Genomic DNA, 14,670 nt, shown 5'->3' with positions numbered 1-14,670 from the left:
AACCTAAGGAAAACGTGTTCATTTGCTGCCAAATACTTAAATGGAGCCCTTTCAGTTCCTCTTTACATCCCTTACCATTATCAACACCACCTGAGCGTTGGTTTTCCTAATTTCTCTCCTAAATATTTGGCCAATGTCTTTTCTTTCTCACAATTAGCCCTTCCACTCCTTCCACTTGCTGTGTACTTTCTTTTTGCAGTTATGCTTAGGCAGGAGTTCCTTGTTTACCCGTACTGGCTTTCTGTCACTCTTGCTTGACTTTCACACACTGGTACAGACCATTCTTGAATTTTTAGGAGATTGATCAGCTGGCTCTGCAAGGGCAATTCCTGATCAAGCTGAAATCTGTTCCGCTGAAGGCCAGGCCTGTAATTCTACTATGTTGAAACAGAAACTATACAGCCATTCAGGATTTGGAACAGAAAATGTACCTTGTGCTATGTAATAATTACTCCAAGGAAGGAATAAACTCAGGAAGTGCCTTGGGAAAGAATCCATTGCAAGCTTTACTTTTACTTAACATATGAACTTATCAGTCATTTCTACGGTGTAAAGCTGAAAATTGTAAGGACTCTGTGTCCTAATAAATTCTAGTCTAATTTAACACTAATTGTTACTGAACCCAGTGTGCCTGCACTAACTCCCTTCAGTTTTATTCCTCTATTCAGCGTACTTGTAGACTTTGGAGGGGTATCTTTACAGTTTGCACTAGTATGTTTCACTTTCCCATCTCTCACAACATGGAGCCTACTTTGTCTTCACCATAAATAGCCTGGGATAGAATTCCAGGAGGTGATGCCCTCTTCCAGTCTTTTTTTTTTTTTGGTGTGTGGTTTTTTGTTGTGGATTTTTTTTTTTAAATACAGTATTTGGAATCATCCAAGCTAAGTCCAGGCAGCACAGGAATGAGCTGCACACATGAACAGCCACTCTTCAAGACAAGACCAATAGAAATACTGGTTGGAAAGAGCACTTTGAAGAACTTGCCTACTCCACAGTGTTTCTCTAGTGTTCCAAGAATGATTTCTGGACTTGTCTTTTTTATGCTTATTTGAGGAAGAAAATTCCGGTTTAAAAGCACTAGAAAAAGAATCCTTAGGACTGACAGAACACTTAATACTCCAAAATGTCATCTACTGAAGAGAAGAAATGCTCACCTGTAAAAAACTTGATGTTTGGGGATTCCATTTCTCTTCTGGCCTCCCATGCCATGTGTTAAGGATGCTTAAACACACCTGAAAAAGTGACCTTATTAACACCGTAGACAGATATGATGATGAAATTGTTCTGCTTGGGCAGAACAAAATGTTGACATTACATTTAAATTTTTTTTAACAAAGAAAAACATTGTGACAAAAAAAAAAAAAAGACAAATTTGCGTCCTATGAAACTAATTTGAAATGAAAGTGTATAAAAATAATGAAGATAAGAACAGCATGTTAATAAATGAACAAGGCAAGGTAGATAACTTCTCTTCAAGGAAAACCTATGGATTCTAGTGGCTCCAAAAATAAATGAGTCCTGAATACTACCCGATTCTTTACTTTCCTCTTTAAATACTGTTCTAACACTTACTGTTGTGGTTTTTAAAGACAGTCATTCTGCTTAAACATGTGAATGGTGGTGGTTTCTGTCACACAGACTATCAAGGAATTGAAAATATTCCTTAACTTTTATGATTGATCTTGACTTTAGGGAAGTCTGTGGTCTTCTTGAACCTTACCATGAAATGGAACAACCAAAGACAGAGAACATAAAGAGAAAAAATAAACAGAGAAATTTAGAGGCAAGTATTTGCCAAGACTTCAGGCTGGGCAAAGAAAAAAAGAGATAATGTGGTATGAATTACATTCTGTGTCCATGTTAAGAGAAACCCCCGTGTCTAGTACTGAAAAGGAGTATTAGAGCTTGCAAAAACAGGGAGCATGGGGAACCCATGAATGACAGTGGCATAAGGGAAAAATGTTAAGACTATGGATTAAATGTTTACACACACCAAAAAAAAGCTGAAGGAGTGCCACAGTGCTACAGCCAAAGCTATTTTGTGGGTCTGTGCTTCAGTGGAGACATACACATAGCCACCTCTGTAGCTCCATAGAAAATTTCACATGTGCTGGTTTTGGATACAAACAGAAGTTGCATCTACCTGATGTCCACTTGACTTTTGTTAGCTTTTTGGAGCCTTTAGAATGAGCCACAACATACCAAGGAGACAGAGGTTGGGAAGGGGGAAAGCTTGTTTGTTTTAACTTTCAATATTATCTCCAAAAGCTTTACTATTTTTTGAGAAAACTGTCATTAAGTCCATATTTTAGAGCTGCATTTTCTTGTATAAAGGATATAGAGGTTCAGGGAAGTTTTCATCTTCCCTCAAGAAAAAAGCACTTTTGCACGACAAAAGAGAGCCAAGGCACTTGGCAAACACATTCAGTTGCAGCTGATGCGAAGCACACTTCGTCCATGGAAGGCGCATTTCAGCTAGCCAAAATAGATTTCTGCCTGGTTAATTCAACAAAGAAGGTGGAAAAGAACAATTTTCTAGGTCAAAATTCCTTGCTTTTTTGGTCCAATCCAGCTCATAAAGGCTTTAAAACAATCTCAAAGACTATTCAGAAAGGAGACCATTCCCATTTGAAACTGGTAAATCACTCTTCCTTTCAGTTTGAAGACCAGTTTTAACCAAACAGGTTCCTCCAGTGGCTGACTGATAGCAAAAGGAAAAAAAGTTTCATCTGTTTCACTTGTTACATCTATAGCCAAGACCAAAGCCGACCTACCTTGCCGTCATTGTAGAGGTTTGGATTAAATCTCACGCTGTGGCCTCCAGTTGTTTCCAGATTCACAAGTGGAGGGGAATTAGGATAGTCTTGTGGAAAATACACATCAAATTCAAAGCAACCATTTGCGTAAGGGGTGTCTGCAGGACCAGTAATGAGAACCTACCATTGTAAACAAAAGACAGTTTTCAGAAAACCCCTTGTATTTGTCACACAGTTGAGATTTTTCTAAGTTTATGAAGCATTATATTTCCACGTGCTACTTATCAGAAAATACCAGTAGACATCACAATCATATGCAGGCTGTCAGCCTGTTCATTTCGATGCTATGAAGCCCTCTGCTAACCTTAATTTTTCCAGATTACAAATGGAAAGCGAAACAGGAGCTAAAACTTTACCCCCTGTTGGATGCTATTAAGATTTTTTTCTTCAAACCTGAGGTCCAGAGATGTTCTGTGTACTTCACCATTGCTGATGCTTTTTAGTTGACTAAAATGGTCTATGCAAAGATACACTTTGACCAAAATGGAGTAACAAAATTTAACTTTTCCCTTCAGAACAGCTGAAGAAGAACAAACATGTGAAGTCTCCTTGGATAACAGAGTACTCCTGGGGTAGATGGGCCCTCCCTGCCCCCTGCCAAGTTTTTGAGAGATCATGATCAGACTGAAACACTCCTACTTACACAGACGTTTGGACAGCAATTAAACCACACATGAAATACTTCTGGATTTCCTTAAGATTTAAGGCACCTTCTTAAACATTTATATGCCAAGCTGAAAGAGGGAAACAAAAATAACTTTGCTTCTTTACCTTCATAATGTCAAGCCGCTCCTCATCACAACGTACGAAAACGCTGGATGAAGACGAGAGAGGCAGTGAGGTTGAAAGAGTCACAGCTTCTTGAGCGAGACGTCGGGCTCTGGCAGCGCTGTTGGCGTCACTTGCATTTTTCACCTGAGACATGTAGTGGTAATTTACTTTAAAAACCAATTTCCCGTCATCATCTTCAGAAACCATTTCAAATGTATCTAGAAGAGAAGAAAAATTTCATGCATCAGGAAAACATTGGATTAGTCTTGGATAAAGATTCTGAGCATTAAAATCAGGAAGTTTAATTTGCATTATACTAATGCAAAAAATAAGTATTTTGTGAGTTAACAGTGATCACAGAAACCAAAGCATTAACAGTCCTGGGTCGAATTAATTTCTGCAGCAAATTTACAAGCTTTCATATACAACATGTCAAACATATACCATTGCTGATTTGGAAAGCTACCAGCTGCTCCAGACCAAGAATATAATGATAACTTATGAATACGTAATAATGCTAATAAAGGAATCAGTGTGAAGCAAACTGCCAGCAGTATTTACTTGTGTGGAGGTTGCAATATTATTAAATAATCATAAAAAATTAGAGCGAAGCTAGTTTTCTTTAATCACTTACTATGCAAAATCTGCAGCACAGCTGCCAGGGTGAAAAGCCACCATGACAAACTTCCTACCTCCTATTCTTGGCATACGCTCCACAAACATCCGTGAGCAAAATCCCTTACAAATGTAACAGCAAAGAAATATGGTTGCAAATGCTGTCACTGCAACTCAAAAAATACTCATAGAACATGTTTTTGCAATAATTTTATAGCTCTTTTAGGATAAGATACTATTTGTTCTTTAGGATATTTTTTTTAACACATTCCTTTTCTGTCCAAAATTAGCACTGATTCCCATCACATGTTCCAAATACAACATACTGCACTTCATGAAAGGACACAATGAAGTTTACTACAGTTTCATTTTAAAAAACACATTTTGATCTGAATTCTATTCCATTTAAAAATATAAAAGCTACATTAACAAAAGCTTTAAAAAAATCTACTAACATTTCAATTCAATTTGAGGACTGAAAGACTGACAAATCATTACTGGAATGAAAACATAAACACTATCATTAAATTTGGTGGACTTCATCTTAAAGGTCTTTTCCAACATAAATGAGTCTATGAATTCATCTGGTCCCTTTAATTAATCTAGCATATGCTAAAAACATTTATTACTAGTTCAAAGAGTACCTTAGTTGGTAACCTGAAAATACAGACTTACATAATTTTCCACATGTGAAAAGTATTGGTGGTCACACGTAAAAAAGTTGGTAACTTTTAAAATAGTTAGGGGCTCTGTCCAAGAGATTACATATTTCTTCAGTATCTGCTTTCTAGAAAAAAAATATTCACACTTCTCAACCTACCAAACTGAAGTTTTTTCATGACAGCCACATACTTTTCTTCAAGAGACCGTAAAACAGACAAGGGCTTGGGCTTCACAGCAGCTTTTTTGGAGTATTCAGCCATCTTCTTTTCTGTTATGTGAAATGTGATGATTATTTGTAGTTAGCCATGTAATTTTGAGACAAGTACAGCAATCATTTGGGGACTGTTCAACTTGAAATGACATTTTATGGTTGCATTGTCTGCAGAGAAGTCTCAGAACTGGGGATCACTCACAATATATAAATCTGGTTTTCTTACTACCATGTATTTCATTATCTGAACAGCTCAAAGTAAACAAAGGTCATAATCTCAGCTCAGAAATACTTCTTGACTGCTGCTGCTATGAATATTTTTACTGTTTCTTCCAATCCTTTTTTTTTTTTTTAATAAAATAGAAGTATGACATGCTTGTGTGGATGGACGTTCACACACGTATGCTTGATGCACTCTCCAAAATCAGGAGCTGGTTATACACATCTTTTTAAAATCCACTCCCCTGATTAAGCTACTTCATCTTTAGTTTTCTTTACTAGACATCCACATGGTCCTTTGAACATCTGCAGGTTCAATCCATGATTCAGATTTTTGTTCTGCCTTCATCTAGTTAAGGGAATCTAATTCATAAGATCTAGTTTTAACAGCAATGGCTTTACTATTAAAGGACGTGTATGTTGCCTTCTGCCTGGGGCGGGGAGGGGAATTAAAAAAAAATAGGTGCTACATAATTGTGCTGAAAGTCATGAGATGTACTCTAACTTCTTTGAATTATTCTGTTTCCTGATGGAAGCATTTAAGACTACCACATGGTTCCAACCAACTTTCAAAATTAGTTAGCGGCTAGGGGCAGGAGGGAAGTATTTTTTCTTGCTTTAAGCTAATTTATAAATGATCTGTTAATGAATATATGACAAATAAACACTACACAATATTTATAAAAGTATTCCTATTTTACCTTGGTTTGCTTGTCGCAAACTGGTGGTAGCAGCATAAACTATCTCTGCAGTCTTTTGGATGTCTGGTACCAAAAGCGTCAGTCCCTCTGGCTCTTGATCAGAAGCATCAGGTTTTACTCCTGCTTTAGCTTTGTCTTTTTTAGACCTGTTTGGGGAAAACGAAGAGGATACAGCATGAGGGAATATTTTTCGACCAGTCTTACAGTACTCAGCATATTTGTCAACAGATAATATATTCAAATAGAGAGATTACAGGATCAAAATTAAACCAACTCTTCTGAAATGGAATGTCTCTGTGTACCTCCAGGTTAATTACTGAATGTAGCGATCAGCTGTGACCACACTGAACCTACAGTCTTGATTTGACAAACAGAAGCACATCTGATACAAAGAATAAAAATGTACACAAAGCCAGTGATGGTGGTATACTAGTTTCTGTTTCAACCACTTGGTGCTGTTGATGGCTACGCTGCATGCTGACCTTACATTTGCATGTTTTCAGAAAGCATTAGAAAAGCTTACAAAATCTGCGTAACAAAGATCGTGTCATGAATATGCATTTCATCCACCCACACAGATCCTCCTAAGAAATCAAGCCCTGCATAGGTAATAAAGTACTCCTTCCTACTACACAATACGCGAGCAATTATTTCAAATACACTAACGGTAAAACAATAGGAAACTTTTAGCAAAAATTCATGGCATGACAGCCTGTGGATGAACTACAACCTAGGCATCACAAGGGAGTGGGTCAAGAATGCAGTTTGTCTCACTCTGCAGTTCTCTTCTGGACTATAGAAGTTAAGACTTTTATTTCAATAAACAGTTTAGTGTAACATGGTTTTAAAAGTCTTACAAATATAGAAGGTGTCTATATTATAATAGACGTTTATAATCAATGTATTGCAAATTAAAACGTCAATTTAAACACCTCAATTTTTTACAACAAAATAGCGTGAAATACAGTATATACAAACACTGTGGTTTGCTAGAAGCTAGTTGCTTAATGATTTAAGATGTATTTAAATCTTTAGATTGTGACAACCCAGTCTTTACTAGCATATATATTCAACTGTTGAAATGAAGACGTGGTACTTGATAACACTGTAACCTAAATATGCATATTTTAAAGGGTCTGTATTTTAAAAGCTAGCATAAATTTACATCGCTACCCTGCAAAACTTACGAGATTTTAATGCTAACAGCCCCCAAATTATTTTACTGCCATTTCTGTTATTTTTTTTGTTTTAATAGCACTTGTTCATTTAATGACCCAAACAAGTTCATTAGCCAAGAAGCACCGGTTTTCTCTTTCCCACTACCATCCCTAGAAGCAAAACAGAAAGCTATCTACACAAGAAAAATTAGCAATTTAATGCTTTGATGTCCCAAACATACTTTAGCAAATACCACATACTGTATTTTAATCTAGACTGAAATCATGCATAAAGAATGAGCCTCTGTGTTGAGGAGAGGTGATTACAGTAATACTGAAAGCCTCTGTACTGTACCTAATCAAATGAGAATATCCCTAGAGTGCATTAGCAACAAAATTCATTACTGCAGCATGGTACATTTTCCCTGTTCCAGATTTAATCCAAAAGGATGTTGGCCCGTTGTTGACTTCAAGCAATACCGAGCTTTCAGATGCTCAAAGCTGGAAGGAAAGCATCAGAGCCAGACAGTGTCATTCAGCATTTGAGGAACAGTTAAAGACAAAGAAGGAGCAGCTCCCTCTCCCACTTGTACTTTCCAAAATCCTCATCACTGTTTTTTTCTGCATCTAAATTGAGGCCAATATTTTTAAAATAACCTATTATTCAGGTTCAAAAATGTCTATTTAAGCCCACTAAGCCTCACCGATAACCTGCTTTAGCATCACAGACATACCAGCAGCCACCACTCCCAAGGAAGATGTACGGATTTAGAGCTCCTTGCTGTTGATGTAGAATCCTCAAACTATTTGCTACAAAACCCTTGGAGAAATTTTGGCCAAAATGAAACATTAGTGGGTTATCCAAGAGAAAGATGTGTGAAAAGCAATAATACTGTAATTGGTGCAGGTAATGGAAGTAAAATTAATTCTTACAAATTTGTTTTCAAGATCGTTATGTTGTAGGTCTTTCTTCTGCATGGTTTTACTATTTAAACTACTAGGGTTTTTTTCCTTCTACCTGGTCTCAGAATTTAAAAAAAAAAAAAAAAGCGAAAAAAAAAAAAGCATTGACCTCATTAGACAAAATGCTTAACCACATGCTTCAAACCTCCTACAGATATAGTGACTTACTGACAGTCAACTACCCAAGCAGACAAGGAATACATATCTAGTTGAAGCAGCAGGAAAAGGAGACATCTACTCAAAAGCAAATTCTCAGTACCAATAATACGATTTCCTCTTGTTCTCCTCACTGTCTAGAACAGTTAACACTTCAGCACTTTTGAACTACCAAAAGAGAATGGATTTTCTTAATGTCTCCTTTACCACCCACATGACAATTCTGCCCACTGTTACAATGAGAAAAATAGACAAAACCCACACTCTCCTCAGAATATACTTTTTAAATCAAGTGTTTGCAGGACAGCTCACCTGTAGTTATCTGGAGCTTGTGTGATGGTCTGCATTACCAAGCTCACCGTAACTGTGGGGAAGCAGTTTTAGGAAGCAAAGTGCAGCAATGATTCCACCTCGGACATTCCCCCTGCCCTGCCCTGCCCTCAGATTTGGCCTTGATCTGCCTACTCGGGGATTTCAGTCTGTTTCTCAGGGAGTAAAAGCTAGCTGGCATCACAGAACCCCCAAATCAGACATACTGCCTTATCGACATTTCGTTACCTCACCCAAGTCATGCTTGCATATTCTGATGGTTAGGGCAAAGACAGTTTTTCCCCCCTCTCTTTGGAAAAAACACAACTGGCATTGCCATAACTCACAAGACTCCTATTAATGATGACCTCCATTTTTTCTTCCCTCATTTTGTCTTCTACCTTTATTTGATTCAAGTCTTTTGCTGTAAGAATACCAACTCAGTGCGATGAATCCTGGCATGGTTTGCAAGATGTCTGCTGTATTATCTTATTCTCTACATATTTAGCGTTATATACAAGTATTTGGAGATACTTAACAGTACTTTACAGTTTCTCAGTTTATTTACAGTCAACATATGGTAAATCAAGTAATTCCCTAGACTCCAGATGGGGAAATCTGTCAAGGGTTCCCCAGTGGTATGTATTTTCACACTGATTATAATTTTTAAAGTTCACACAGTTTCATCATCACTTGCCACCTGAGACAGAAATGACCTTCATTGCAGACACGAGCTACTACACTTGATTTTATATTTCTTTTATTTTAGAAGACCACAGTACCCTTCCTAAAATGATATCCTTAAAACATGATTATGAAATAAATACAATTCAAAAGAAAAAAATTATTTGGTACACACTGTAAGATTAAAAACTCACTCAAAACAAGTCCGGAACTGAAGATGGAGGTGTGAAGCCCGTCTGTACACCCACCTCCCCTGATGTTATGCCATGTCCTGTCTGGAAAATCTCAATGTCTATACAGTTTCCTAAATGATCTGGTTATAAAAGGAGTGAGACTAATGTAATTCAAGGCCTTGTGCAAAAGTAACTGATGCACTGGTGAACCCTGGAACACGCAAAGTGAACAAAGGCCAAAGTCACTTACGGCCTCTGCAAACCTGCTGGGGCCTTGTGGCTGCTGGGTACATCCAAAGTACTTCAGCTGGCTTTGATAGATTTGATCTTGGAGGTGGGAAGCCGCATTTTCAGCAGAACACAAACATTACTCCCAGGACAAAATTACAGCATCACTGAAGATTTCTGTATTTTGGTCCATAAACCTATTTCTTAGTGTAATTTGAAACACACAGTATTACTTTGTGTGCTCATGAAAAGGCAACCTGGTGACCATTCTACCATCTATTGACCGTTCTACCATCTGTGAGCATGTATAACACAGGCAAACCAAATTACTAATTGTGAAAACGTCATCCTCCCTTCTTGGTGTCATCTCCACTTTTATACCGCCCGGATTCAGGGCTGCAGTGGGCTCTCTCCAAGCTGTGTGTGATACACAAGTGTTTCAGGGGGACAAGTAAGAGTCCCAGCACAAGAGAGGGAGCTGCTGGGAATTACAAGGCTCTCCCACAAATATGTACGAACAAGGAGCTGCAAAACCAGAATTACAGTGATAAAGCCCGTAAGTGCAGTCCTTCCCTGCACTCTAGCAGCCTGCATATAAATTTACATATGCAGATCAACCATTACCAAATCCTCAGCTCTGTATGTTTTTCAAAGGTATTCCAACAGCCACATAAAAACCAGTAATACTCCTAAGTAATAAACTATGGTCAAATAGATAACCATATGAATATTTTGCTGTACATTTTCTCTATTTCTAGAAGACATTTAAATGTCTGCCACATACTGTACATTGCTTTCTGCAAGGATTCTGCTTATGAAGCAAAATTTAATGCAGTTATTTAATACAGGCCAAACCTGTATCTAAAGTCTAGTATCTGTTCTAACCAGTTTAATATCTGGTATGTCTTTGGTGAGAGGACTTTCTAGTAAATCAATTTTTACGCCTGGAAGTTGGACCTGGAACTTGCTCTCTCTGCTCCATGCATCCGTCCTGGTGTGCGGTGCCTTTGGGAACAGTGCACTAATTTTATTAGTGACAGGACAAGGGGCAATGGGCACAGACTGCAGCACAAGAAGTTCCATCTGAATATGAGGAAGAACTTCTTTACCTTGAGGGTGTCAGAGCCCTGGCGCAGGCTGCCCAGAGAGGCTGTGGGGTCTCCTTCTCTGGAGACATTCAAAACCCACCTGGATGCAACTTTGTGCAACCTGCTGTGGGTGACCCTGCCTTAGCAGGGGGCTGGACTAGATGGTCTCCAGAGCTCCCTTCTGACCCTGGCCACTCTGCAATTCTGTGGTTCTGTAAACATTACAGTTTTCAGATTGAAGGAGGAGCCAAATATTTAATTTAGATTTAGAAACTTCCCCATACAGTTTTTCAACCATGGAAGAAAAAGCAGACAAAATCATGTCAACTCATATTTAAAAGGATGACAGTCACTAATATATTTGCTAGAAGAGACAGCAGTGTACATGCTAATAATTTAAGCCATTAATTTAGCTTGTGCTAGAGGATGACAGCCTTCTCTTCACGCTGTGCTAAATGAATAATGAATGATATACTCCCAAGGCAACTTTAATTTTTAAAGCCAATACTAATACTTACTCACCCATGCCTGATACTTGGAGGTAAACGTGATGATACGGAATGATACCTTTATCAAAGTGTTCACAAAATGAAGCCAATGAACCATTCAGTCCCTGTGTACTACAGGGACAGCGCTTAGAGCAGAATTCTGTTCAGTTTTATATTGACGCTCCCCATCTTAGGATAAAACTGCCATAGGTTTGCAACCACGGCATCACTCAGCCCTCGTGGTCCCCCACCTTCCACAGGTTTCCGCAGGTACCAAACAGCAGCTCATTCCTTCCAGTAATTCTGGAAAATTTCTGGAACAAGATCTAAACAGATTCTTAAACCGATCGCCTGAAATCAGGCAAGACAAGTAAGGGACCGGACCATGCCTTTGCAAATACAGGCTGGGGAAAGCTAGTAACCTGCTCCGAGATGGCTCCACAAACTCCTCCTTGGGGCTCTGAGCACTGTTTTTACAGACACTAAACCGAATCATTCCAAACCAGCAGAGGCTGCAGGGCTGCTCTCTGCAGCCAGCCATCAGCTCGGAACATGAGCTTCAGAGTACAGCAAAAGAAACTGACAAGTTGTTTTGTCTTTTTAAAAAAAATAAATTAAACCAAATTAAGCCTCAATTCTTGGGACCCAATTCTAAAGAAAACCTTTTGTTTGCAAAATGCACTGTTTCATACAGAAGTTCTGCAAAATTAGTGTAGACAATGAAAAGCCGTAGCAGAGAAAATGCCTCAGGCCCACCTGGTTGCATTCTAGCACACACCCCCCCAACAGAAAAACATCCAGGTCTTAACAACAATTAGATAGGCAGGGCCTGACACATACAGACAACTCAGAGTGGGATGTGTTCTCTTAAAAAGTCAGCTGAACTCTGGAAGGTGTGCAGAGCGAGCTCACACAGGGTTACACCGCAGCACCTGATGGTACCACAGCCCAGATGGGATATTCAGATCTTTCCCATTTGTTTGCTAATTGCTCTGCCAGTCTGCAAGTGCCTGACAAGAACTGTCAAACGCAGAGTTTCTTGGAGGAGGCTGGAAGACCCCAAGGTCTGGCATGGATGGCTCCAGGGCATTCGTTTGTAATTTCACATCACCTTCAGCATACCGGCTCACCTCTGACGCCTGCGCTAACGGACAAACTAGCTGTCATAACATCAGCAACGTATAGAAACATGCTTTTCATATGTACCAACAACAGATACCACAGATCAAAAATTTTCAACCATCTCCATATAGTCAGGGTTCTCACCACAAATAACTCCCAGATCTTATGCCTCCTGAAACTTATTCTTCCTGACAGAAGCCAGAGGCTTCTCTCCTAACCAGTTAGCCTCCAATGGAGAAGCCGTTAAGGCACCTGGTCCTTACTCAATGGATCAAGGAGCACAGTAGTTGGGACATTTCTTGTAAAAAACACCATTTGGTTTGGCTCTCCCCAGTCCCACTCTTTACAGAATGGGCTTCTTCAGCAGCTCCTGAGGAATGCTCCTGCCTTCAGACTGACAGAAGGACACGCACACTCCTGCATAATAGGGAAACACCTCACTGAAGAGGAAAAGGAATTTAAGAAAGATATGAAGGTTCTAGATTCTTAAGCAGCAATCCTCTGATTAGTGGGCAGTTACTGACAAAGTGACAAGAGTATGCAAACCTACCAGCTTCTTTGTGTCATACAAAAAAAGTTCCTTGTAAGTAGTACAGTAAAACAGAATATATACATATAAATGTAAATCTATTCATAATGTGTAAGTACAAAATACAGTTTAAATGAAGGTTAGGGATGATAAAAGTGATTACCTCAGTCGGTTGGTATAGGTATCCACACAGGTCTTCATTTTAGCCAGCAAAGTCCCAACAGAAGCTTGTGACTCCAACCGTTCTTCCTCCTCTTCACTACTTTCTCCCGACAGAGGAAGCAGTAACGGTACCATCGATGTGCAGGACGCAATAGCACGGAGTAATTCTAGCAGAGCTCGGTAAAGGGGAACATGCCGGGCCATATCCAAAACTGAGGGAGAAGAACAGTTTACAAAGATTACTAAAATCGAAGACCCTTCCACTGTTAGTACAGATTTTTTAAATAGAAAAGCTGGATTAATGACATTTAATGGTAAAATACAGTATTGTAATAGCCATTTGTAATTTGTGTTTTAATGGACTTGTCCAGAAAAAAAATGCATAAGATACCTTGAAAACAAAGGTTAGCAAAAGACAAGAGGACAAAAGGGCTAACAAGGCATGGAACAGGACTACCACATGCTATATTCATTTCTAGTAGCTTAATATACAGTTCTGGCTAGAGTTGTATGCTGACAGCAATTGCACATAAATATCTATGGAGAAAAAATTGTCAGCTATAGTGTAGCAGGGTAGCAGTCGCTGATTCTAATAGCATAAGCATTAATAAGGACAGACTTTCATATCACCCACTTAATTTAGAGTTTTCTCCTTTGGGAAAATTTGTCTGCAGTATTTCAGGAATATTAATGGTCATGAAATAAATGAAGTTATCATCTAGCTTTGCTCCCTTTCACGGAGAAAGTACAATTTTAAAAACCATTATGCATTCTTCAGAGCATGCAAAGGCTCTGAAGAAGATTCAGAGCATGCAAAGGCTCTGAAGAAGATGCAAATTTTATCTGCATACATATGAACCACAAAATAGTAAAGATGAATAAGAATCTTAGAATAAGAACATCAGGTAAGCAAACCTTGCTGTCTTAGTGCTGCTCAGTGTGATGTATATTATTGTAGAAGTAACTGTGGGTAGAATATAGGTATCAGCTCCTCTGACTCGGAAAGACAGGCAGACACGCACAATTCTAATGGATTCTCGAGCACCACATTGTTTATTTTCTTTTCCACTTGCTTGGAAGAATATATGTAATGGATGTCATATCAACTGACTTTATCGTTAATAGAAATCCTAAAAACGTAGCAATATGCAGATACTTCAACACAGCTGCTTCCTCTGTCCCTAGGACATGCTATTTTTAACCTAACTGCAGGAAAAAAATTGCTCTAGTTCTAAGTATTTACAAATGACTGAATTTATGATAAAATAAATTTATGCTTTTTCCAGAAAAAAAACCACCAACAAACAAAAAGCCCCTGACAACTCACATTAGGACAGAACAAAGCATAGAAGAACTCTTTAATGTTTCATTTAGCACATTTCACCCTCCGAGCTAAAGCAGATCACAAACTTTCATCTCCTGTCACCAAACCCTTAGCTCTAAATACAGCACGATGGGGCAGTATAAATAGCCGAGCAAAATTCAACAAGCCAGTTTATCCAGGTTTAAAGCTGGATTTATCTCTACTTAGAGGTCTTTGATCAACAGTTGTATGTTGAAACTATTACAATGGCACAAACTCTTAACTCGGTGAAGTTCTGTTGTGTTGGAA

The 14,670-nt window shown here is 38.6% G+C and overlaps 1 protein-coding gene across 1 annotated transcript in view; it reads right to left on the bottom strand.

Annotated features, from left to right (window-relative positions):
• Nucleotides 1-14,670, bottom strand: part of BIRC6 (baculoviral IAP repeat containing 6) — a 183,342-nt gene that overhangs the window by 10,309 nt on the left and 158,363 nt on the right. Inside the window, 6 exon segments of the mRNA XM_080408146.1 lie at nucleotides 1,158-1,235; nucleotides 2,778-2,939; nucleotides 3,591-3,808; nucleotides 5,026-5,136; nucleotides 6,000-6,145; nucleotides 13,060-13,270. Coding sequence (XP_080264272.1) covers nucleotides 1,158-1,235; nucleotides 2,778-2,939; nucleotides 3,591-3,808; nucleotides 5,026-5,136; nucleotides 6,000-6,145; nucleotides 13,060-13,270 — 926 coding nt within the window.

Source organism: Falco punctatus (genome assembly GCF_963210335.1).
Source record: "Falco punctatus genome assembly, chromosome: 12".
Lineage (NCBI taxonomy): Eukaryota > Metazoa > Chordata > Aves > Falconiformes > Falconidae > Falco > Falco punctatus.
This window is presented reverse-complemented; position numbering and strand designations above follow the sequence as displayed.